The sequence below is a fragment of the Ammospiza caudacuta genome, chromosome 1, assembly GCF_027887145.1.
Source record: "Ammospiza caudacuta isolate bAmmCau1 chromosome 1, bAmmCau1.pri, whole genome shotgun sequence".
In the NCBI taxonomy this organism is placed as follows: Eukaryota; Metazoa; Chordata; class Aves; order Passeriformes; family Passerellidae; genus Ammospiza; species Ammospiza caudacuta.
In genome coordinates, this window is record NC_080593.1 from 143,755,834 (window position 1) to 143,782,881 (window position 27,048).

At 38.9% G+C, this 27,048-nt stretch overlaps 1 protein-coding gene across 1 annotated transcript in view; it reads left to right on the top strand.

Annotated features, from left to right (window-relative positions):
- The first annotated feature begins 19 nt into the window (after window positions 1-19).
- NSMCE2 (NSE2 (MMS21) homolog, SMC5-SMC6 complex SUMO ligase) overlaps window positions 20-27,048 on the top strand; it is a 126,599-nt gene continuing 99,570 nt past the window's right edge. The window contains exons 1-3 of the mRNA XM_058816458.1: window positions 20-151; window positions 3,642-3,789; window positions 26,878-26,984. Of these exons, the coding sequence (XP_058672441.1) occupies window positions 20-151; window positions 3,642-3,789; window positions 26,878-26,984 (387 nt within the window). The remainder of the gene's footprint in view (window positions 152-3,641; window positions 3,790-26,877; window positions 26,985-27,048) is intronic.

Sequence of the window (27,048 nt, forward strand, 5' to 3'; positions counted from 1 at the left end):
AGCCGAGCCCTCTCATCACATGACGGCGCCGGCTGATGAGGCGGTTCCGCCCGCCCCGGTGCCCGGCGCTACCGCCAGCCTGTCTGTACCGCCGGGAGGGCGGCGTGGGGCCGCCCCCGGGGCAGTCACACTCTCGGCCTGCGAGAACGAGGTGAGCAGCGGCCGCTGGTGAGCGTGGCTGTCCCCGCCGGCCCCGTCCCCTCCCCGGGTGAGGGCAGCGCTCCCCGGCGGGGCGCGGGAGCGGCGGCGGGACGGGTGCGGGGCTGGGTCTCGGTGCGGGACTGCCCGGCCTGCCCTGCCGCGGGTGAGGCGGCCCTGGGGCGCGGAGCCTCCGGCTCGGCGGGCGCTGCTCCCCTGCCCGAAAAGGAAAGGGTCTCCCTGTGGCCGCTCGTCACCGAGTGAGCTTGGGGCTGGACACTGATCCTGCTGCTCAGAGAGCACTTGACACCTGTAGGGCTGCTGTTACAGAAACAAATAATACTGTTTTATTACCTCTGCTTCATAGTTTGAGATATTGAAGCATAGAGAGTTTAGGTATTTCCGCAAATATTTAAAATAGCGAACAGAATAGAAACTAGATTTTTTTGGTTCTTTATCCTGTCTGGACCATTTCATCACTTGCTGAAAGAAAAAAATAAAACAGTGTCCCCAGTAGTTTCCCATTCAGCACAGAGTTTGCTGGTTGTATTTCCTGCAGAGAGGGGCTGGGGGTTGCACATGGTAAAGGTGCTTTGAGGCACCCACTGAAGTTTCCTTCCATTTCCTGGCAGAAAAGTGTGGTGAAAAAAACACTGCAGTGAAACCAGTTCCAGGGAGGAATGTGCCCCTCCCTTGGAAGGCAGAATGGACAGCTCCAAGCTGAAGTTGAATTCACTGAGAAAGTTCAAGAGTGAAATCTTTGCCTTGGGATCTACTGGAGAGCTGAGGAACAGCTGACAGGCTCAAAAGAGCCAGCTGGGAAGTGATGGGGGAACAGGAGCTGTAAGCCCTGAAGTGGCAGAGCATAGGAGATAAAAGGAAAGCAACACATGTGCCAAACATGCTCCACTGCCAGGGTTTAGAAGTTGTTGAGACAATGCTGGATCTTGGGGTGGTGGCCATCTACTTTTCTCTCCCCATTTTCTTTTTCTTTCTTTCTTTCTCTGGTTTTCTTACATATTCTTCTCAAAATGTGTTGTAAGTCAGACTGAAAACTTCCAGTGTCTTCTTGTGTCTGGAGAAGTTAAAGTTTGCTGAGCTAAAGTTTGGGAAGTGCTTTATTTTGGTCTGGATGTTTTAAATTTTGCCAAGTACCTTATTCTACTTGAATGTTCCAAAGTTTGGAAATATAAGTTTATATTATTGTTTTTGAGTCTCCTGGTAATTTGGTTGTTTTTCCCATGCACTGCCCAGGGTATATCCCAGTGCCTTCCTCTGAACCCCTCAGGTAGGCTGGGGCATTACAGGATTGCAACCAGCTTCCAAGAAAAATAATCTTTTATTAAAAAACAAAAAAAGGAAAATTAATCCAAAAGAAATTACTTTCCAAAAGACAAATTGAGGTGAACCTACCACTGCAATGATTTGATTTAATATCATAACCAGTAACTTCTGCTCCTGTGTAGTTTGCTCATGAGAATGAAGGAGCCTTTTAAACTTTTCAAAGTTGTTTTTTTTTATTTTTCAGATTCCTGCTTTCACAGTGTGTGTCTGTGAAATTTCCAAAAGAACAGCAGGCTTTCTCAGCAAGATTTAGCAAGTTCAAGAGGGGAATTAGGCTCTATTTGTTAACTTTGATGCACAAAATGGGCTCAGAAAGATGAAGCTGCTAACATTTGACTATTCAGTAGTGTACGTTTGGATCACAGAGGTTCTATACAAACAGTCTTGCTAAGATGGCAAACAAGTACCTTAAAAAAAGTTAAATAATATACTAGCTGAAGGAATTTGTTATTAAATATTCAAGAGCATCCTTTTTCTTTACTCTCAGTGAGTTCTATAAGGAACTTTTGCCTTGTCTTCTGTTGTCAGTTTGACAGCTCTAAAGCTCTGTAATGATAGCAGTCACAGTCTTCTGTCAGGGAGAACATGAGCTGACATAACAAGAGCTGTAGTTGAAGTCTCCTGCATCTGTGGAAAGATGCACCTTTAGAAGGGGATAGAGAGGAAGACAAATTTGCATGTAATTAAGAAGTTCAGTTTGTGGTGAGGTTAAACTGTTGTTAAAATGTTGCTGGAAGCACCTCACCTAAAGATGGTGTAATAAAAGATCATATTGACTGGCCAAGCACATTTAATAAATGGAAAAAAAGGAAGATTATAGGAAATAAACATTAGGAGACAGCAGGTGTTCAGGTCTCCTAGTCTGTATGGTACTTGTGTGGAATGTGGCAATGTTCACGTTAGGGGGATCACAAGGTGGAGTTCTGGGGTTTCAGGGAAAGCAGTAGAGAGAGATACAGCCTTAGATACAAAGCATGGGAAAAGCACTGTACTTTCTATACATCTTTCCCACGTTGCTGTTGGATTATAGCCTGTTAAAGGTTGTTATTGATAGAACAATTCTTTCCCTTCTGGTATACCCCAAATTTGTTTGTGGATTCTGCTCTCTATCTCCCCCAATGGCATCTCAGTATACTCCTTGAACATACCAGTTATTCTTTACATGGACTAATGCAGTATTTCTGTCTAAGAGTTCTGTTTTGCTGTGTCTATTTTTCTTCTTCTTTGGTGTATCTAAAGCTGAAGCAGAATTTTTCTAATCTGCAACTTGAAGTATAAAATTGTTCCCACCAGGTTCATGTTTCTCACAGTAGCTATGTGACTGAGTGGGTTATGGCAAAGCATGAAGAAGGAAGAGCAGAAATTAGGGATTTCTGGGAAGAAACCAATGGATGTGAGCAGAGTGGACTGGAACAACATAAGCAAAAACACTTAAAGGTTCTACTAACAGAGCAGCTAATCCCCACAAGGGTGTAGGCTGTGGGTGTGTGTTGTAGAGCCAGAGGGTGGTAAAGAAGATAAACAATGGTACCTGGGTGACTTCATTTTGTGCTAATGGAAGATGGGTACCAAAAGCTTGTAGCATATTTGGCAGAAGTAGACAGCATTTTAAAGGTGGGCATTTATTTAAGAATGATGCTAAATGTTTTAAGTACATTCTTAGTAGAGTGACTCTTTGTTAGATTATTTTTTCCAAGGGCCAACTGCTGGTGAAACTAAATAGAGTGTGAGAAACCATATTTCTTCCTAGGCTAATTGATTATATGCCTAGATAACCCAGACAAGTTTTTGGGTGTGTGGGCTTTTTTGGATCTTATTTTGGATCTGAAATAGAGCAGTAGTTTTCAAGCAGCTGTAATTGTGGAGTTTGAACTTCACTGTGGTTTAGTGGTAGAAATGAGCAGAGGAAAATGCCAATTGCTTTTAGTGGTGCAGTTTTGCTTAATACTGAATTGGAGGTGAATTGAAAACCTGTGATGAATTGCACTTTCACTGAATTTACTGACATCTTGGGAGCTAAGTTTTCATCCCTGCTCCCTAATGCTTCAGTGATTCTGTTGACACTGCTTTATGTTTAGCTATCTATTAGAACTTATGTTTTCTCTCCCAAATTCTTTGTGTGCAAACTGCTTTTAATTTGTTATCTCTGTTGTTTCTAGAGTAACGCTTTCAAGATGTCAGGTGGTCCAAGAGTCTCGTTCAATGCAATTGATTCAGCTCTTTCTTCTTTGAAAAACTGCCAGTCCTACATCAACTCTGGGATGGATGTGGCTACTCAGGTTGCCCTTGATCTTGTGGAAAGTTTCAGTAAGTATATTCCCTCTTGTATTGCATTCTGAATCATTTGGGGCAGATGAGTCCCAGACCTGTGTATTTTGACTTAGTTACTATTAATATCGATCTTTATTATAGCTCTTCTGGCCTGGCCAGGGTGTTTTCATTACAATCATTTCACTTAAATTAAAAATTTCATTTAAATGATAAATTCAGTGAACACATAAATACCTGGCAAACATTGTCCTTGCTTTTGTGACAGCCAAGACTAATTGTGTTCCAGTGATTGTTACCCTTCAGCTTTGTAGAAACTTTAACATTGCTGAATGAGATGGAGAAGGCCCCTCAAGTGGCTGAATAAAATGAGTTTTCATTATCATACTGCTTCTTTGTGTCTGCTTTATTTGACATTCAGGGCAAAATATATTAAAATAATGCTAAAGATCTTGAATACAAAGCTTGAGACACCTGTTAGGGGATGCAGGTCTTTAAATGCTGTCTCTGCTGAAAATCAGGCCTTTTTTAGGGTGCTTCAATTTGGACCTTTCCGAAGTGGGGTACTTTAAATCTCCAATTACTGCCCACAGTCTTGTCATTGCTATTTCACAATGAAAGGAGCACTGCAAAGCTACTTTTCAAGGACAAACATTAGCTGACCCATTTCCCTATCTTGGATCTGTGTTAATATTTTCACTAGGGAAAAATAAAAACTTTAAAGCTCCAAACCCCTGATAGTTTCAATAAAGAGTGGAGAACAAGAATCTCCTGAAAGAAAAGCTCTGCTGTTCATTATAACTCTTGCACTCAGCTAAGCCAAGGATTGTGTACAATCAAGATGTAATGTTTTTCTCTTGTCTGGTGGGATAGTTCTCTCTCCTTTCACCTTTTTATCCATACTGCTGTCAGAGACAATTGACATGCCATTTCTAGCTGGAAGAGGAAATGGAAAGCTTGTCTGAACCCTCACCTGGGGATCCCCTTTGATGTAAAGCTCACGTAACCAGTTCCATTTCCCCTCTGCTTTAGCAGTCACCATCTCTCCTACTTTGTCATAAGCAATGCATAGAAATACATTGAATGTACTGAATTCTTTCATCCCCAAGACCACAGAAATTAATTATTTATACAAAAATTAAAAGTTGTTTGTTAATTACACTTTTCAGTAGAAGCCCCTGTTTCATTTCTATTGGGAAGGGTGTAAGGCAACTTAAGCTCAACTCTGCAGGTCTGCAGCTGCAAGTCTGTGACTTGTACTCCTAGGAAATGTCCCTTCCTCATTTACCTGCTTCTGACACATTAATCTTTAATTAAAAGCTTGAAATTATTTTGTTCACTTAACTCAGTAACCAAAAGGACCATTTTTAGCATTCTGTCCTGAGAGAAGGAGATTACTCCTGATGAAATACCTGGTTACAGTTAAGCTACATCATGTGACTGGGAAATAGCTCCTACCTAGACCATAACACATTTTATTCCAGCAGAGGCAACTTTCCTGTTGAATCATGGTTATAGAATTATCAAGCATGATCTGATATCATAGTACATCCCATGGCACTACAGAAGTGTTCCAGATGTGTAGGTCATACTTCTTTGATCTAGTGTTCCCAAATTACATTTTCACCTACAACAGTTGTCTTCTTCACTCCTACACCTTTCCTTGCAGAAGTATTTACATGGAATGAACAGATAGTGAAGGTCCTCACTTCTGTAAGGTTTGGTTTTCATTACCCTGACTACTTTGTATTGTATTAGTGGGATGCCCCGTGCCAGGAAGGAATGATGAATCTGACTCCATGTTCTCAGAAAGCTAATTTATTATTTTATGATACTATATTATATTAAAGAATACTAAACTAAACTATACTAAAAAATACATAAAGGATACTTACAAGTAGGCTAAAAAGTTAATAATGAAAACTCGTGACTCTTTCCAGAGTCTCGGCACAGCTTGACCCTGACTGGCCAGAGTGAAAACAATTCACAGAAAACCAATGAAACAACCACCTGTTGGATAAACAATCTCCAAACACATTCCACATGTGAGCACAACACAGGAGAAGCAAATGACATATGAATTTGTTTTTCTTTTTCTCTGAGGCTTCTCAGCTTCCCAGGAGAAAATCCTGGGCAAAGGGGTTTTCCCAGAAAATATGAATGCCACAACTCTGCTTGAACACTTCAAGTTCTTGTGCTCCTTGCAGAATGCCATCAGGAAGGATTCTGGGTTTCTTTGGCATGACATGCTTGGTAAACTCTTGGTGTTTTAGAAGTAGCATCATCTGATCTGCTGGACTTGACTGATCAGCTCTCACCTCCAGCTCATATGCGGCAATTTCTGTTTCTAAAGCTGTTGCTTGTCTGTCCTGCTTTGCCGTCATGTTCTGAGACAAAATACTAATTTAATTTTGAGATAGAGTTAGATAATATATTTCTGTGTTTTTCTGTCTAGTTTGTAATTTGCTTTTATTTCCTTTGCAAAATTTGACTGTCCAGCTTCTGACAGGTTCCATTGCCAGGCTTTGTGGAAGCAAGGAATTCTGTTGCAACTGTTTGTTGTAGTTTACAAGCACTTTTTCTGTGTGTTTATTTTGTTCCTATAGTCTTTCATAATGGACAATGCTGTTGTTTGTGAATAGTAATGAAGAACATAGCAAGTACATAGCATAGTACATGAAAAAAATTACATTTGCTTCTTAAGGTAACTGAAAAGACAGAAAAGTTAGTTCAGTGAGTAAGTTTTCCTCTCTTAATTCCTATTCTCCACTGATAAAATCCTGAAAACATTTACTGTTAAATGTATTTATTAAATGTTTATTTTGTTCTACTCCTGTATTTATGATTTATGAAAAGAAATTACTTGTGTTCAATGTTTGGGTCAGGCATTGCTTATTTATGAACCTGTACAATCTCTAGAAAAATAAGGCTATTTCTTATTAATAAGGCTATTATTAATAATAGCTAAATGAGTGCAGAATAATTTTAATGTACCTGATAATGAAAACCTCTTATTTTATAAGGAGTTTTGTTGATGTCCATGAAGTTAAATTGTTGATTAAGATCTCCCTGTCAATTGAGAACCTGCTGACTTTTAGCATTGAGCATTGGTGTTATGAACATGTGCTAGCAAAGAGACACAATTTTAAAAGATCCTGTAAGGGTTTAAGGATCTAGAGGTAAAAATTAGTTTCACCAAACTGAATGTGAAAAGGAAACAGCCAATTTAAAAGCTCATTTATTTAATGAGTGAAAAAGAAAGATAAACCTTTTGTCCTTCTCAGTCTTTCTGCTGATTATCTTTTAGATACTGACACTGTCTAATGGTTGTATTTTTCTTTTCTTTACAGAACACTGCTGTTGTATAGAAGCAGTTTGAAAAGTTACTATATAAGTAAATTATGTAAGCAAAAAAACAGACTGTGTACACTTGGTTTCACTATGTCTTATGCTCAAAATACTCTTGGACATTCTGTGGCCCAGGCTAGTAAAATACTGTGAAGGAAAGGACACACTGATATTTGTGAGTGGTCCATCAGCCTTCCAAGAGTCTGAATATTTTAAAGCTAAAGCACATGCTTATATCCTTTGCTGGATTGGAGACCTAATAGATTTGACAATTTGAAGATGACACTGTTCAAAATCAGTTATAACGCAAGTAAAATCCTCTCAGTTCTACTGTAATTTGCATCTTTCTAAGTTTTGCCTCATTCTGGTTTTGAGTTTTAGTAGTGTGATTGCAGAAAGAGAATTCATTAAGTCATTTGTCCCAAGTACTTGTTTGGCAACATCTCTGAATTGTAGTGCTCTAAGTCCTGTGTTGGCACCTCTGCACACAAAGGAACAGCTGTTTGCACTGCTAATTTAAGTTCTCTTGGTTGAACTTGCTTTACTTACCTACTTGGAGTAGTTCTGTAGACTTAGAAATCACTGAATGGACATCCATGTCAAATACTTGAACCATAAGTTTTATTATCTGTTTTTGGAATTAGTGAAACCTGCAATTCCATGTTGACTGATGTGCTGATTATGGTAAGAATATGCTGGCCCAGGACAAATTTCTCATATCCATGACAGACATCCATTCTCAGGTTTGCTCAAAATTTTTGGGTGTAAATTTGGTCAGCTTGCTGAGGATGGCAGTTTCAGATGACTCTTCAGCAGAACTTTCTCAAGAATATAGGATTGTAAAGTATGGAGAGCTGTGGATATTTGAATGAAGAAATCTAACTCATGGTCATCTCCAGGCTTCCAGTCCAACAACTGCTCTCTTTAGATGGAGTATTACTTTTGTCTGGGCTGAAATCCTAACTGGGATGATTGTCCAGTACAAATGGGAAATAACTTGGAGGTCTGGAGAGTATCCTAACTACAGGCAAGATAAGAATTTCTTAGCATTAAACTTTTGAAAAGCATTTTCAAGAATGAACAGTTAGGGTTTTGTCTAATTAGCTGAATGGGTTTTCTGTAGAAAGCAAGATGCTTCCTTGATGTCTGGAACACCCTTTCAGCCACACATCACTTTCCCAGTGTGAAGTGTAGAGGCTATGAAATCTGGAATAGCTGTTTTTGGGAAGCAGTTATTGCAGGTGAATTCTAATCTTACTTAAGGATCAAAAGAAAGAGCTACTTTTTCTTCAAAAACTTGCTGAAATGTCATGGTCAGCTGCTGCCCATGGCTGTTTGCCATCTGTATTACAGAGCAGTGATCTTCCTGTAGCACTATCAGGATCTGCTTGAGAATTCCTCCTGTTTTCTTACCATCCTTTGAAGGGTTTTTCTGCTCACCACTGTGTACAGAACAGGCCCAGGGGTCCTAAAAATGTCAGTGATACAATTCTTTGGCATGTTCCCCAGATTGAGTTAGAGTTACAGCTCTGGCTTTTCTTTCTTGTCTGGTTATTACATAACCTGCTCCTTCTGCCAGCAGAGTTTACCTCAATTCTGTCTGCTTACTCCATTTGTCTGATTCCCTGTCCCAAGGCTGCCTCTGTACTTTTCTTCATGCAGTATGCACCACTACATCTTATATGTGCAATGTCCTCCTTTTCTGGCTGCTTTCTCATCTCCAGTTGATTGAGATCTAGTGTGTAAACAGTAGTTGATAATGTAGGATCTTCTAACACTGTGAGATTCTCCACATTACTTTGACTTCTATCACTGCTCACTTAGAATGGTTTTAGCAAGAACAGCTCTAAATGTTGCTGAGGGTTTTTGACATAGGACGAAGTGTGGAGCATACAGATCTGGCAATTAGCCTTGTTTTATGAAATTATTGCCAGCCTTTTGATAGACAGTTGGATGAGTTTGTATAGAATATCCACTATTCTTTGGAGTGACTTTCTGAACCCATTGCAGCAGCCTAAAACAGTCAGACTTGAACATTCTAAGTTTGTTCATCCCTGAGAGAGGGGCCCTTTCTATGCAAGTGTCTCTGTCATTGACCTAAAACTTCTATTGGAATGGTATAAACTCCAGTATGAACATGGACTCTGTAGCTGTGCTTGAATATCAAATTATTTGGTTGTTTTCTTTGTTCCTTTTTTCCCCCCTACCTTATTTTAACTTGGAAATTCAAAGGCAGGATTCCTGCAGTATCATACCATAACATGAATCTTGACATTGATAAGGTTCTTGTGCATGAAATGACTATGATGTAATTGTTCTGAGATCCAGAACACCTGTGCTTCTAAAATGTTTATGATCTCTTAGTTTCCATGGTGTTAGAGATCATTGTGCTTCATAAAAATAATCCAAACCTAAGGTACTTGTCCTGAGAACAGGCTGTAGCAAATAGGCTGAAAGTCCTCTGACTGAGGAAATAAGCAGGATAAACTTTGCCTTGCTGCCCTATCCTTGTCCAGGCAAGATAAGCCATGTCAAGATGTTTTCTTGCACATCCTGCCTTCTGTCACATACAAATGGTGATTTGGTCAAGTATCCAGCTCACAGTGGCCTCGTAATGGTCAAAGCTGTGGTCTGTGCTGCAGGGACAGTTCATGAGAAATCAGACCTTGGTTTTCATGCTTAGGTCCATATATCTGTGAAGGTGCTTGTGAGAAGAAAGAAGCAAAGTTTTATAGGAATACAGTTTTTTTCTTAATGGAGAACCTAAATGTAGATTTTTTGTTTTCTTGTTGGAGAATATACGTGTAGAATGTCAAAGTCCAACCTGGAGATAAATGGCTTTTCACTGACACTTGCTATACAGAAATGTTTTCTAGTTACGAGGAGGTAGAAAATGAAGAGAGGCCAATGATGCCTGAAGTTCATCCTTCTGTGTTAGACTCTACTAGATGCTTCCTGTGAAGCTGCAAGAATTCCCTCATGATACCATGCTGTTCACAGAGGAAGTTTTATTCTAACCCCAGTTTTTTCTCTGCCAGAAGCTGTTTGTTCACTGACTGCTTTGTTGCTACATCAGTGTCTGTGGTGTTGATTGGTGACGTGCACAAACTCAGTGTAGGCACCAAAATTACATCTTTCTTGGGAAGTTCTTTTCCTGTTGCCCAAAGTAAGCTTGTATTTTGTGGTATGGGAAATAAAATGTTCCATATTCCTTTCAAAAATACTAATTTTGCTGTCCTTCAAATCCCTTTCTTAAGATTAATCATTTTAGGGAAGATGTGCTTTTAATCTTAACTTATGCTTCTGTTGTGCTGTGCTTCTTGTATTGTTTTACAGATATTTAACCTTTCAACTAGCAATGAGAATGATGTATTTTTTTGAAGTAGATAAGTATGTGGTGTTACACTTGGAGTATTTCTTCTTCAAGTAATTTTATTCTTTGAAACAAGAAAGACTGGTTGAGTTCTTGTGAAATGCTTTTCTGAAAACAAAAAAGTTACATTTTTTGCACTATGCTCTGCAGTCAGTATAAACATTTTGAGAAGATAGAGTTGGATTAATTTTTTTTTCTCCCTCTCTTTACTTGCAATGTTTATATCCAGCACTGATGAGCTCTTTGCTGGAAGGCACTGGTTGTCTCTGGAAGCTGCTCTTCAAAGCAGTCCAAAAAAGGGGAATTTGGAAATGTGCCTTGTTTCAAAATCTGGAAAAATATGACTTGTAATGAAAGATTTTTGTTCTTTTATATTTATCCAAACCCACTCTGACTGTAGTCTGTAATCTTACAAAGTGGGAAGAAACAAATATGTAGTGTTGTTACTGTTTCCTAGCTGTAATTTTGACTGCAAGAAGAGCACAGTGCAGTGAGGGGAAAGCAGCTAAATTAAGCTGTGATAAGCTATATTAAGCAGCTGTATTATTGTCTTAAGCAGCATGCTTTTTTTCTGATAGCTCTTTTTCAGTTTGGGTGCTCATTAAGCTGGGTGCATCCAAGTATTTTTGTTCCTCAACTTCAGAAGTTCCAAGGACAGAGAAACCCTTTAGGTGGCAGCAGAGTCTTTGCTTTTTGCTTCACCTGCTGTGGCACTCTGGAACTCACTCCTAGGATGGATCTGGAGGTGTTGCTGCATGCTCTTGCATTTAGTGACAAGAGAATATAAATGGAGGATTCAGATGAATAGAAAGAGAATTTGTATTATCAGATCAATACAGATCATTGCAATAAATTTATACATTTATTCTTGCATGAAGCTGCTATGTTGTGGTTGATCTAGAGAGTATGAACCAGACTGAAATCCAGGCTTGATTTAAAGCTTAACTGAATAACTGGACAGAATAACTGTCCTTAGTGTGTTCTCATGGAAATGTACTGACAGTGTGCACCTGAGCAAAAGGTCAGAGCTGGACAGACCTGGATTTTGTCAGAACTCCTACAAGTGCTCAGATAAAAACTGCACAGTTTTATTTCACAGCTTTTGGTAGGTGGTATTTACATAGTGTCTGGTGTCAAATACATGCATATGTATGTGTGAATATTTATTCCATTTTCTTATGTATCTTTCTAAGGCAGTGGGTAGTTTTCTCCCCAAAAGGTCATTGTGAGTCAGAGAGATTTGCAGCCACCTGGTGGGTTATCTCATGTACCCATAGTTACTATAAATTTCTCTGTCCTAGACCTCATAAAATCTCAGTAGTCTTTAGAATAGATCATAAGTGGGATTTAAATGCTGTGCAGACCTTTTTGGAGACCCTCTGTGCACTAGTGATGTTAACCTTGAGAGAATGAGTGAGCTTAGAGCTGTGAGTTATAGGCTTGAAATTGCTGGGTGAGGTTCTTTGGCCTCTGCTATGCATGAGATCAGAGCAGAATGATGCTGATGGTCTGCTGCAGCTCAGAAATACTATGAAGTACTGCAGAGGTCCTGTGTGGGCTCTTTAGCACAAAGATAAATCAACCTTTTTGAACAAAAGCCAAAGAGGAATATTTTATCTGAGTAATTTACTGTATGAAAATATTCTCTGTAGTATATAAATCTGTCATTTTCTTATCATCATATTTCTGCTACAGAAATGTGGCAAGAAGAAAATACTACTAACTCCTGCTTAAATGTAGAGGCATACAGTATATATAGAAAGTAGTGTGGGCTTTGAAGAACCCATTCTGAAGGCTTTAATTTTTATCAATTTAAGTAGATCAGAATTTAGCTTTCAGCGATCTAATTGTGTGCATAAAAATTAGGGAAGGAGGAGGAATGCACAAAAGTAGAAAAAACCCTGGGGTTGGCAGCATTCAGAAAGATTGGGAATATAAAGCAATTATATTTCTTTTCTTGATTCTTTCCACTAGGAAAAGATTTATCTGGGTAGAAAGTGAGCATTGTGCTGACATGTTCTTAGTGTTTGGTCACAACATGAAAGGAGCCCTTATGTAGATGTAATCATTCTGAAACTTCCTCCAGAGCCCTATGAATAGACACAGGACACTTATAAAAATTTTATTTTTCCTTTCTTTTCCTCTTTGTCTCTTCAAGAATTCAGGATTTTGTTGCTAATTTTTACCTTGGTTTTTTTTTTGATACTCACAAATTTTGTAAGTGAACATAGACTTAATTACTAGAGGTTTTTAATACTTTCAGTTAAAAAAGCCCCTCTGCCTCAAATCCAGGTTTTATGACATGTTTTATGAAATTTATACCAATGTTATATGGCCCTGATGCTCCAGTGAAGAATTAATATTGTAATATGTACTGATTAAATTCCAGGAATTTAAAGGGGAATGTTTGCTTTTTCAGTTAGAATTGTGTGTAAGACTTTTGTGTTCCTTACTGACACTGCAACCTATGAAAAATGCCATCCTTTGGAGGATAGGCAGGGGTTGGTGGTCTGAATTGGAGATTTAGAATACTTTTAATTATAATTTTTATAGATTATTTTGTTTCCCTTCTCATTTTGTTTACCATTTTCTCTGAAGAAGAACAAGGAATACATTATATGAATGAGATAAAATAACTGAGGTACTCTTGAGTCTAATTTTTCTGAGTCCTTAAGGCTGGGACTAACTGTGCTTTCAAACTGGCATCACACTGTGGCCTTGAGGAAGTCACTGGAGTTCACAAAACATGAATTTGCCTTCTGTAAAAAAAGGTGTCAGGAGTGTTTTGTGAGGATGTATGAATATCTCAAACTCCTGTGTAGATATTCACTTCTGGTTTTGCTTATGTCATCTGTGCCTGGGGAAATTATATTACAAGAGTCTAAAAATAATGTGAATTGTCTGTAATGGTGGTAGGTGATTGGAAAAAGTAGGAGAAAGGTGGCCAGGAAAAATGTGTGTACAGGGGAAATAAGAGGCAGCAGAAGACAACAGACCAGCAAAGATATCATCCTTGGCTTTTAGTGAATTGACAAACAGGAAGTGTCACAACTGTTGGTGTGATCCCACAATTACAGGTGATATGAAATGGTTTGAACCACTGAAATACACAGGGCACTAAATGAAGATGTGCATTTAGATGAAGTTTATGAGTGAGACACAACCATGTCTGCAGGAGGGTAGTCTGGTGATTAATAGTGGGATTAATACTATGTGAAGAGAAAAAATTTTACACTGATTCAAAAATGTGCTACTAGAACTGCTTACAGAAAGAAAATTTACAGTGAAACTCACAGTTCAGCAAGAGGTAGGCTGAAGAATCCATCCTATCTCTGAATAAACTGTTCAACCTTGTGTTTTCTTTTGTGTTGCAGTTTTCAGGCACTGGATCTTACATTTCTATCTGATAATCAAAGAGCCCAGTATGTTCAGAAATCTTCAAGATGTTAGTGGTAGATCATGAACAAGTCACCTTTAGCATTTTCAACTTCACAAATTGAGCTGTTTTAGTCAGTCTTGGTGTAAGACCCACTTTCCAGGCATGAGTAATTTGTGTTGTTCTTTCTTTGAAATACTGAGAGAGCTTATTGAAGGACAATGCAATTAGCAGGATTTAGTCTTTGCCTGAATTATACACTATGTGCTGTTAAAGATAGGGATGCATCTGCCAAATTGTCAGCATACAGCCAGCCCCTTCTTAAAAAAAACCTGAAAGCCAGAACAATCCCTGTACCCCTCTTAGGCATTGAACAAGGGTCTGACATTACTGATGAGCATCATACAGCAAACCTGGTGTGTAGGGCACGTGGTAACCAAGTCACTGCTGTCACTCAGGCTGCCCAGCCACCCTCAGGCAGTGTTTGTGTTAGGTGAGTTCCCAAACTGCAGTTCCCTCTAATGACTGGGGAACTTATGCCCTTTTTCTTAATTGTTGTTTCAGCTTGGGGTTTTTGTCCTTGCTAATGGACCTTTATGCCAGTAAAAAAACCCCAATAGCTATGAGTCTGTTTGAGCTGCTCTTACATAAAAGGAAGGGAGAAAGAAAGTGAGTGGTGACCCCCAAAGATGGTGATCACTGGGAAGACAGCACTTGGACATAGAGAAAGATGGCAAAAAGCCAGCTAGCAAATGCTCAGGAGTAAAAAAGTGGGAATGGGGGAGCTAGATGAGAAGGAATAGAAGGGAAGAGGAGTAAGTGGTAAAGAAATGTGTAATGAAGGATGAGGAAAAGTAAGAAATAGGAAAGCCACATCAACAGGATTAAGCAGGACAGTGTGCTGATCAGTCTCTAGATGACAAAACTTAATTGAATGCCTTCCTAATAGTGTTTCCATGCAAGCAACTTCTGTAGTTGCCACAAAGGTGTTAGCTTTTACAAAGGGGAAGAGTAATCTGGCATATAAATGGAAGGAGGACTGGTCCATGTGGATGAGAATGAGGGGATAGATGTGATCATTCTGATTAGTCCCATGCTAAAGCTGTTCAGCATATGTGTGAGTGAACCTTTTGCCTTTTTGACATTATCAACAGATACTATAGAGTGCTTCTGAAACATGCATCTGCAGTAGCACTCAACAGAAGGTGACAATTTTAAACTGCTCCCTAAATTACATATAATGAACTTTCCTATTAAAAAAGACTGAACAAAAGGAGGCAGCTGGCTTAAGGAGAAGGTGGCAGATGAAGAGAACACAATTCAAAGAAGTGTTCACACATTAAGGAAGTAATTTTAACAGGCTTTCCCCAGACTGTAAGTGGGAATGGAATTATACATTGCATGTAAATGTCAAGTGACAATAATATCTTCTGAGTTAAATCAACCTTGCAACCTCTTTCCTATTTTTCTTCAGATGAATAAAGTTTAACTTGTGATTTCCTTACTAATCATCTTAGTAAGCAGTGGGTGAGTAGACATTTACTGCATGGGTAGATTAATGTGACATTTTCACAAGACTTCATTTTTTGAAGTTTATTATTGTGGGTGTGGATCTAATTCACAGCTGTTTTTGAGAGAATTAGGTATGCCATAACTCATTCAAATTCTATATTTTCTTGGTATTTTTAGATTTTTGTTAGAGGTGTGTAGTCTGGTCTGATGTTTCAAGGTAATCAAGACTTCTCCACTGAATATACTTTTGTGTACAGATTTGGCCGAATCGCTTTTCTAGAAAAACAGATTTTAAATGGAACAAAATTCAAAAACACACCAGTATAAAGGAGAGAAAATTCTCTCAAATAGTGCATGTTAGCCATAAAAATCTCAACCAGAGTCTTATGGTTCTGAATTTAATTTATTTTAATAACACAATGACTAATAGCTATGTCATAGTTTACCAGTTCTGGTTAAGCTGAAACAGAGGCAACCTTTTACTTCTTATCTGGTTACAGAACATTTCCACATTCAGTTTCAATTTATATTCCTGTTTTTTTGAAAACTACCCTTTGAGAAGCCATGAGGCCCCTCAAAGCTCTTCTTGCCTACTATGGACAAAGATAACAGCATTATATAAAAAACATACTGAGAGACTATCATCTGTGGTGTACTGTAAGCCATCAAACAGATCCTGTTTCTTCTCAATTTTGTGTCTGTATAAGAGACCTAGGCAATACAGACTTGCATTGCTTGTTTGTTTTTTTTTTTTTACATAGAGATATGCATTTCCCACATGATAAGAAAGTAGCAGGTCCTTGTAATATGACAATTTTTTATATGAATTTTGTGGGAAGTAAAATTTCAGCAATGGAAAGATTTAGTTCTGTCACTTACCAGCATTCAAGCAGCAGAATGAATGCCACATACCAGCAATCCATGCCAAAAAGAGATCTGCCAATTCACAGAAGAGGTTTTATGCAAAGGAAGCCTGCTAGAGGCAGAAAGAAATGCTGGTTTTCATTACACTTAAAGTTTGTGTGTAGTCTTTGCCTTTGCCTTGTCTGTGTAAGAGGATTATGTGGGTTGGGTTTTTTTGTGTCAGGGTTTTGGGGTTTTTTTTCAGTCATTTTGAGGAATTATGGGCTCTGAAAGCAGTAGCTTTAGTACTGTGGCATGGTTAGCACTTCAAGGGCTGCCTCAGTATGTCATTCATAATGAATGGGATGTTTGCTTGGGGAACATCACCTGACCTTTGCTTACATGAGACACTACTTTTCTAGATTCCATTAGTTTAACCTTGATTGTTTTCTGTCTGTCACTTCTTTTCAGCAGAAAATGGAAAATGTCCAAAGCACATGAAATATCTGCATTTGCAGAAATTAACTTTGGAGATGATACTCATATCAATTTCAAGTAACCTTCACATTTCTGAGAATATTACAGATCAGTGTTTCTGATTTTAAAACACCAACCTTTCTTTTGTCAGCTGTATATAATGAATCTGAATTGTCTTTTGTTTATTCATTTATGTGTATGGACCAGTGTCAGCTCTGTTTTAAGAGACTTCACTGCTTTGTTCACAGTGGTGCAAAATGTGGTGTTGCTGCCAGCCAGATTTGTCTCAAAAGCTGCCTATAAAACTGGATTGTTTTCCCACCCTGAGCTTGCTGCTCAGCTGCAGCACAGCCAATGCCCCAGCTGGTTAGCAAAAGAGCAGCCATGCTCTGTCTGGGGCTGCCGATAACCTTCTCTAAATTCTGAAGTCAGGAATGCCAAGGGTTGTAGAAGCAGAAATACCAAAATTTAGACTGGGAGGCTGTGTGGGTTCAGAGAAAAAAAAAAAAGTTTTTAAGCATCTAATCAAAATACTGGGCATTGAAAAACCAGACATATTTTGGCATTTTTCCTCCCCCATCTGTTTCGTTTTGGGTTGGTAATGTTAACATTTAAGTGCTTGATGAGTGTTCGTTGGTGTCTGCATGAAGCTGTTGCAGTTGGTTGTGGAAGCTTAGCTTGGATTCTGTGGGGTTTTTTATGTGTGTGTATGTAGCTATGACCACTGAACTGTGCTGAAGTAAGACAGTGGTGGATTGTCTTGGAGTGAGGGGATTATCTTGGTCTTACCTTCCTGTTTGATGTGAGTTCTGTTGCTTTCCCCTGTCCTAGGGCTCATGCACACTGTAGCCCGCTTGTGGGGCTTTGGCTGCACTGCAGAGAGAGCAGGTCCCTGGGCTTTGCTGGGCACTTCAGTGGTCACCTGGCTTTGCTGAGCACTTTGGGCAGAGCAGCAGGACTGACCCATGTGCAATGAGGGTCTGAGGTGAGCTCTTGGCCACTTTGGGAGGTGACTGTGCCCTGCTCTGTCGCAGGTCACGGCCGTGTCCGGCCAGCACGCTGCTGATGCACATGTGCCTCCTGTTTCCTGTAGTGCCACAAGTTCAGTCCCTGCAATTAGATTTCAGCTCAGATGTAGCTGCACCAGACTCAGAAACTATGGTGGCTTAAGCCCAGAACCAAGACAGCAACATTGACTGAAGTGCATTACAGTGATTAAATAAGCTCTGATGAGGGCTTGTTAGCTCTGAGCTAGGCTGCCTCCACTTTGGGACAGAGAAGTTATGTTTCTGAGAATTTTGAAGATCTTGGGTGAAAAGGGCTTGTTTTCCTATCTTACTGATTTTTTTTTTTGAAAAGTCTTTCCAACCCATTTCCCATTTCCCCTAAATAGAGGAAATTCTAAGTAATTACTGCACTTACTTTAATGAAAGTACTCCTTGAATGAGCTTCTCTGAGATGAGAAATATAATTGGTTCATTAACTGAAGCAATGTTTTTCTTGAGAAGAACTTAATGGTATTATTTACTGCTGGCTCATAACAATCATGCCTTTTATTAGAGACAGACTTGCACTTCACACTAAAATATTTGTTTTTCACCTGTCAGTGCAGTTTAAAATATGAGAAGAATTGGGTTTTGGCAAGAGAAGCATTAATACAGTTGATTTGTAAATAAAAACTGCGTGGATTATCTCTGTAGAATTCATAATGTGCCAGTAGAGATCTTGAGTAATACAGAAAAAATTGTGCTTAAAAAAGATCTAACAAGTTAGAAATTAGGACTTGAACTTGTTGGAATAATAAAAATAATATTTTGTTAATTCATTTCCAGGGGAAATCATACATAAAGAAGCCCGTGAGTCTTTTATAGAGCGGTAAAGACCCATTAAAAGTCTTAAAATGAAATTCTTAATTTTAAATACTGGTTTTACAAAGTATTCTGAGAGATCAAATAATAGCAATTACAAGGTCTTAAAAAATATTTTGCTGTTCCTTTTAGGGGAAAATATTTCAAGAAATTTTTTCCAAATTCCAATGTTACCTTATCAAGTTCTGAGAGGACAAATTGGGTAGAAGAAGGACAGCACTAAACCTCTTATTTTAAATATTCCCAGCCCTCACATCTCTCATTCTGGAGAAGGCAAGGTCAGCAGCAGCTCGGGGCACTGAATGAGGCTCTGTTTTGTGATGCAGACGTGTCCATGCTTCCAGAGGCAAGAAATATTTTCTTAGTCATAGGAAAATTCTTTCCCATTAAAATTAGTTGTAAATGTTGTTTCCAGCCTTAGTTTCATCATATGTTAAAATCCACTGGGAAGAGATATGTGAGTGTGTGTGTGTATTTATAAGTATATATTTTATATATACTGTAAATATGTTTAGGAAAACGTGGGAGAGGTTTTTTATTTACTTTATGAGAGATTGGTCACATTTCTTTGAGAAGATAACGTATGCCTTTTGCTCACATTGAAAATACACAGGTGGGGTTCCTTTACCTTTTTCTTGGCAAACAAGTTGACTTATGAAGTTTCCCTCTCCCATCTGCACCGTACTACAATTTGCTACTCCCTTAATTGTACTGGTACAACTGTTTGAATATCTTCACTTCAGATTCCATTACTAGAATGGCATGGATTTGGGTTTGGAGGACAGATTGCTATTATTAGCTTGAATTGTTTCATTAATCCAGTTTATAGTGTGACCCTATGAAAGACTGTATTATCCTGCCTGATGGACAGCAGAGGAGGAACGTAAAAGCAACATCAGGGATGAGTGCCTGGGGAAATGAACTGTGAAACTCACTTTGTTGCCAAAGAAAATGTATCTCAACCTCAGCCTTGGTGTTTGCTTGCTGCTTGTCTGTCAACATAACTTGTGTTCCTGTTCTTCTTGAGCTTGTGTTGTGCTAGTGTTGAGGAATGCTGATTTAGTCATTTGCTGGAGAGAACTGTTATTCTGGATGGAAATCACAGTAATGCCAATTGAATTATGATAGTGCAGAGCTTGAGTTGCTTCTCAAAAGTATCGCATCTTGTAAATGCTTTATCCTCCTTTCAGTGCTTCTGCTTACTAGTTATATTGTCTTTGTTAACTTTAAATTGGTCTTTCTGCAAAATGAAGTACGCATTGGTAGAATAAAGATTATCCTCACCATGACCTTGGAATTTAGTTAAGGAGAAAAGAGATGCTGGTCAAGGGCTGGTCTCTTGTCAGAAGGGTGGGAAATAGTCTGGGAATGGTACAGGCCTTAGTGTTTAGTCAAGCAAAATGCCATTTTTGTTTGGGAAAATTGTGTGCATACTACCTGTCTTCATGTCTTGGTGCTGCATGTGGCATCAAGTATAGATCTTACAATAGCAAAAAATATGTAGACATCTATAAAACTATTTTTCTGGTTCATAGCAAATGTTTACTTCTATAAGAGTTTAGTTTGTGTCTTCGTATTACTTGTGTGTCTCAGCCTAAATTGAACCATCTCCATTTGTTGAATAATATTTTACTTTGGATTTTATACAGCAAAGCAAGTCAGCACATGTTGGAGTGTTTTGCTACATCAAATTCTGTGTGAGAACCTGTTTATTTCATTAGCTCAGCATAGTGTCATTTGGTGTTCAGAGATAATGCCATTCTTTACATTGCAGTCTGTATGGGTGCCATGGTTGATATACCTGGTTAGATAGATCACTGCTACTGCTCTCATGTCTAAACTGGGATCTTTATATCTTTATACCAGCCTTCCCCTGATAGTCTGGAGAAAAAAAAGTACTGTAAGGAAATTGCTTTCCAAAGTACTGTAAGGAAATTGCTTTCAAAAGCACTGTTGGCCTTGTTCTGCTGGCAATAGAGTTTAAGGGAGTTTCAGGTTGAGGAAAAGTGTTGTGATTATTATAAAATAATACAGTCAATTTCAAAAGTGGTTAGTAATGCCAAATGCCTCAGTTTCCCTGTGCCCACTCTGAAATGACTGCTTTCAGAATGTGTGCAACAACCACTCACTGGAAATACAGCCCCCTGAGATGTTTCAAACTGGGCACTCAGCAACTGAGGTATTTCAAGCTGGGTGTTCAGACCATGCATGGTCTGTTTCTATTGACATTCTGGTTCTCTACAATGTAATGTACTTGGGTTTCTTTTCCATGGGATTGGTAGGTGTCTCCTGGGCCACTGACTGTTCTTATTTCAAACAGTCATAGCCTACAGGGAAATGGTTTGTAGTACAAGACAAGGGTTTTTTCATCAGGCATAGTTTGTAATCTAACAGACATACTCTTGGCTCAACTGACTAAAAAAACCCAAAAACCGAAGCAAGAAGAAACAGATAATTGAAGATTTTTTTCCCATTACTTGGCGGATAAAGCAAATGTTTAAATCCAGACTAAAAAGCACAGCCCTTCTTTTCTAAAATACAACCTCAGATGACTTTACTCAGGAACAGGAAGATGCTTGACCTAAATTCAAGTATTGCAGTTTAATTTGGAATTTCTTAACAGAAGCCCAATAGAAAATAAGATGAAACTCTAAAAATCACTCAGAAGTGATAGTTCTGGTGCTACCTGTGTTCTTGTTCTCTGTGCTAGTCTTTTCTTTACAAGTACTGCTAGTCCTGCCTCACACTCTCCTCTCAATTTTGCTCCTCCTGCTTTGATTTTTTTCTTTGGTAGAATACTGGAAACTCACATTCCAATTCCTTCTTTCCTTGAGAGGAACTCACTTAAACAAACCATCTTCCAGAAAAATGGCTTAGAAATGAGGCTGTCGAACATTAAAGAGTGTAATGGAAACCCAGAATGACTGAGGTTGGAAGGGACCTGTGGAGGTCATCTTGCCCAATCCCCTGCTCAAGCCAGCCCATCCATCTAGTGTAGGTTTCTCTTTCTGTCGCTCATGTCCTTTCATTTTGTGAGTCTGGTAGGTAGGTGGAGGTATTGGTCTCTCAAATCATGCATGCTCAGTCACTAACCCTGTGTGTGAGAACTTTCTGTGCAGAAAGAATGGCTTTGTTAGGGGACACTGAGGGAAATACAGCTTCAAATACTCTGAAGCTTAGTTAAGGCATTTCCTGACAAGCTGGAGATTTCATTATGACTAGTTTCAGTAGTAAGTAGCTTCTGACTATTACATGGAGGGAAATTTTGCAACTACTGCCCCACATTCCCCTTTACTCCACCAACTGCCATTCCCTGTATGGTTGTTGCTCCTCTTATCAGCAGTAATTTTTCTTCTCTTATGGATTGCAGTGGTTAGTGCCCTATCCAGACAGTTCCATGGAGACTTTTTGGGTATTCTACTTTCAACCATTTCTCTACGTTAAGAAACCTGCATTTGGGAGATGAATTTTATTTTCTCCAGTTTTTTGCTGTTCCTTTGTATGGCTTCTCATTTCCTTTAGTTTAGAATTTTCTGTATTTCTGTTTAGAATTTTCTGTAAGCTGCTCTTTCTGCAGCCAAATAATTAAAGTATATAGCAGGTCAGGTAAATGAGATTTGGAAAGAAATCTTTGATGAAAGTTTTCTGAGGAGCTGTTCATGTATCTGCAGGAGAAAAAGTGACCACGTACCCTCAGTGCTGCAGAAGCAATCAGTCTCCTGCTTCAGTTCCTCTTGGTCTGTATAGTCTGAAGTGCTGTGGCAAACTTCTCTCCTGTGTAGATGGAGGGGGGAGATGAGACAGTGCTCTCCTACATAGGTTTGAGTCTTCTCCAAGTGTATTCTCAATCTGTTCTTAAAGACTGTGGGTTGGTTAAGAGTTTTTTCAAGATCTACTGTCCAACTTGAATTATCAACAGTTTTGAGTAGACCCAGTAGAACTGGGGGTGCTGAGGGTAGTCTTAACACTTTTGGATCTGTAAATCAAGACTTACTAAGAATGACAGAAAAATACTTAGTTTTATCTTGAATTTGGACTGTATTTTTTCCTTTAAAAGATAGAACTAAATCAGGGAGTCAGAGAGCTTGTGTTTCTCTGCTGTCAGCACTAACTTGAAACGTGGTGGCAAAGTATGTATTTTATCTGCTGCTGGGGCACATGAAGACAACTGCCTACTACCACTGTTGCTATTGGCTCAAGTGATGGGTTTTAAAAGTCTGAAATCTACAGTCAAAATTTCCAGGCAATGGTATACCATTGCTCTTCTGCCTTGAATCATGGGAAAATCACCATGTAGCCTTGAATTTCAAAACAATATGTTGTGCCAGAGGTAGAACTGACATGTCCTGCTTTCTTTAAATTGAAATTTTGACTTTTGTTAGCAAATAATAGAAAGATATGAAAGTATGTATGTATTCATCTTAATCCTGTGCTTAAACATTGTCTGTGCTTAAACATTCATTTAAAGTACATTTGTATTTGTAAGTTTGGAGCCTTCCTGTAATTTCATGGCATTCCAAGCTATTTTGTGTTTAAGATAGTCTGCAGTGAAAGCAAATGCTCATTTAGATTGGTGTGTACTGGCTGCAGCACAGCTGTAATACCCTAAATAACAAATACTGATGTGGTGACTTTTGCACAGAAAGACGTAGTTGTGAAAAATCTTCAGAAATTCTGCTAACTTGTGGATATATACAGGAAACTAAAGCAAATATGAACTCAGAAGTTAGGAAATGCAAGTTTTGGATAAATTTTAGATGAGTGTTACTATAGGATGTATTAAATCAGTGCTGATTGGACTCTGTTGTTGCAACTTCTGTTTTAACGCTGTGAGTTTATGAAACATAACTTACTCCTGACTGATTATGGTTTAAATCAGCATTAAGGCACCTAAACGTGATTGGTCTCTTCAGAAGTGAGAAATTGGACACTTGCTAGTCACTTTATGCAATTTTGTTCTTTAATATTTAGGGAGACTTTTCAGAATAATATCCCTGTTTCCATTATAATAAGAGATCATAAAGTTGTACGAGCTGGAATTCATAACTGCAAACTGCATATTCAGCCAGCTAATTTTAACATGATGCACATGGGCCTTTGAAAATGAAATTATGGCCTTGAACTGGGCTTTCTGTGAGTAAAAAATGTAATATTGCAAAATGTGTAATCTCTGAGTGGTGAGGGAAATGACTTGTGAAGAAATGCTTACTAAACTCAACATATTTAGCCTAGATAACAAGGAGACTACAGTGTGCACTTCAATGGTATTTTGTGCCAGTAGCTAAAAGCATATGCAGACAGTTTGGAATGCATTCCTTAGATATGAATTAGAAATAAGATTAGGATAACTTTTGATTAGATAATAAAAGGCACTCATCCAACACTTGCAAAGTGTTTGATTTTGGTGTTAAGCTAGGTTGTTGGTCTGCAGAGTGCAAGGTTTGAGTACTTTGGAGAGTTGTCTGGCTTTGTAGCTGGAGTCTGGCTGGAGGGTATTGAGCAGTCAGTGTTCCCATGGTCTGCTGGAAGAGAGTCAGTGCCTTGCATAGATCAGTGGTCAGTGCCTTTACATGGATCTCCACTGTCACCCTCACATAGGAAACAAAAGCAGCAGCAGGGCTTGCAGAGTGAATAACAGACAATGCCTTTTGAATATTTGAAAAGCCTGATGCAATTATTACATTTTAATTATTTTTGATACTGTAGTGCTGCTAAATCCCAGTGGTTGGTGGGATTTGTGAGAATGAGTTGTGGGATGGTGTTGAGGAGAGAAAAGTCTTTTCTAATTTCTTGTTCCTTAGTAAGATCAGGTCAGATGGTGTGTTCTGATTAACCTGTGGTGGAGTCTGTTGTAAAGGAGCCTTGAAGGTGCTGGGATCCCTGCCTTGGTGAGCTGTAAAACTTTACACCTCCATACAGTCACCCACAGCTTCTTATCATGTGCACCCAAGTTCTGCCCTTCATCTGCTCCCTACTAAGGAGGGGAAGAAATGGTCTTGGCTCTTCAGGGGAAGCAGAGGAGGTTGTTCTGTGTGTAATGTAGAACAATGAGAGTTTTTAAAAGGCAAACAGAATAACTTGTAAGTTTTCTTTTAAATCTTGTTTAAGAGATGGGGAAGTAAGTGGCTGGGTACAGCAAAGGAGATTTACTCTTAGCTCTCAGCACCCTATGGATTGAACCTCAGACAGAAAATGGACTTTAGTATCTGTCAAAGAGCAGAAATAGGGTATGGACACCAACTGACATGTACACAGTCCTTCAGATCTGTCTGTATGTCCATACTGCCTCCAAGGGCAGGGTATGATTGTGTGTTAGTGACATGTTCAGCAATTTCCCAGGATGTGTCTAATGTGTGTGAAGGAGCAACATCAGGGAAACAGCAGGGAACAGTATTGAGACTTAAATCAGGCTGGGGGATGGGTGGAATGGTCAGTACTGGAAGAATGTAGAGCAGGATGTACTTGGAGATAATGTCCCTCTTGCTGAAATGTGTTCCATCTCTTTGAGCTTTATTTTAACCCATCTCTCAAGTTGCATGCAACGTTATTACTCTTCACCTGAAGTTATTTTTATACTATTAGGAAAGACAGCGTTTGTACAATTCTCTTGGCATTTAACAATGCACTTCTTTTCCCCTAAAAAAAATTTAAAACATTTAGGCCAGTGTAGTTTCTTTGAATATGATTCATTTTGGCCATGGGAGGAGAATGACAGTTATTTGCTACACAAACTTTTCCTGTGATTCATAGAGTGTCCTTTGTGTCAGCCTTGAAGGAGGCACTTCATATGCTTCCTAGCAGGAAGGAAAAATAGTGTGATCATAGTTACCAGATAGGACATGGAAACTGGGTGGGAGGAAAGGGAAAGGGGAGAGGGAAATGCTGATTATTCAGAAGAAAATCGCAGGAATGCCAGAATTCTGTCTGCAATATCCATTCATCTACTTAATGAAAAATGGATACATACCAAGCCTATATATAATTAAGGGAAATGTCACGACTGTAATTGTCATATTCACAAAATAGCATAGCTTATTATGTAACTTCTTTGGTGTAAATATATCTTAGCACTTTTCCTTTGTCTCCTTGATCCATCACTGTTTCAATATGGTGTGATGTTTCTGTCTCTGAGTGATGTGTTTCAGATTTTGCTCCCAAACTGATGGCCATATACAATCATGTCAGCTTTCTGCAGAGATAGGTTATGTTCTAACATAATAATATAGTTAGCAACTTCAGCAATGTGCCAGCTTGCCAGATCAGATGAAAATTTCATTTCTTCACAAAAAAAAAGTAACTTGAAAAGCTGTACTACAATTTTCTTCCTAAAAGCAGCACAGATTGGCTATTTAAGTGCTTTTAAAGAATGTTCCATCAAATGACAACCCCTGATGCTGCATGGCAGACTTTGGGGCTCTTTCACAGAGTCTAGCTGCTTCCAGCTGCTTTCTCTATACCTGGAAACTGCAAGATAGGAATAAATGGGAGTAGCAGAAGTGGAAACATAGGTTTCCTAGCTCCCTGATTTCCTGCATGGATCCAGGGCTTGTGGCTGGCTGTCCTCCTGCAGTTGGCAGCATTTGGTGTGGTACATGCAGCTGTGTCAGGAGTAAACAGCTGTGGCTGTTCAGCCTTGTGGCATCTACACAGGGCCCTTATCTAAGCAGATGCACAGCAGCGTGAGGATGGGAAAGCAGAGGTGTAGGATGAAAGGAGTGGAATTAGGAGGCGTGCAGAAGAGAATAAAAGTAGATATGAATTACTAATCACATGACCTGTGTTAATTGATTTTCCCTGGCAATTAGGATTTTACTGCTTGAATCACAAATGCTATCCATTCTTCCATTATTTCCTGTGTTATAAAATGCTAGCTTTGTTTTGATTTTCCTGTAGCTGTGTTTATTGGGGATAAGAGGTCTAATTATAGCTGTGAACTATACTGTACTGCAAGGGAATTTAAGTTTCTTCTGACTATTTCTGAGGCAATGTGATGAGTCATGAAATACAACTTTTGCAGAAAATATCCTGATTGCCTAATGACTAGGTGTTGGTAGATGAAATTACACATACTCTCTCTTGTTCACATGAAACCAGGGAAGTGTCTTTCTGAGTAAGCTGTTTGTTCAAGTTACCCAAGAAATGTCAAAGATTACAGTTGCAAAATGAGAAAAAAAGTGTATGTTTGAGTAGCTTGAAAACACCTGCTGAGACTTACAAATGCATTAGATATTCACAGCATGAATACTTGTAAATAAAACATCTGTGAAGAAAAAATGCTGCCTGAAAATAATACAAATGATCACCCATGTTCCATGTATTTTATTTTGCAGATGATGAAGAAGATGTTAACAATATGGAAAAAGTCATGTTAGAATATGCTACAATGGACAGAGAACTTAATCATTATATAAAAGCATTTGAAGAGACCATAAATCAGGTAAATTATCTCTTTTCATTAAGTGACTAAAACATACCCTTATTTAAATATTATCTTTGAAAAG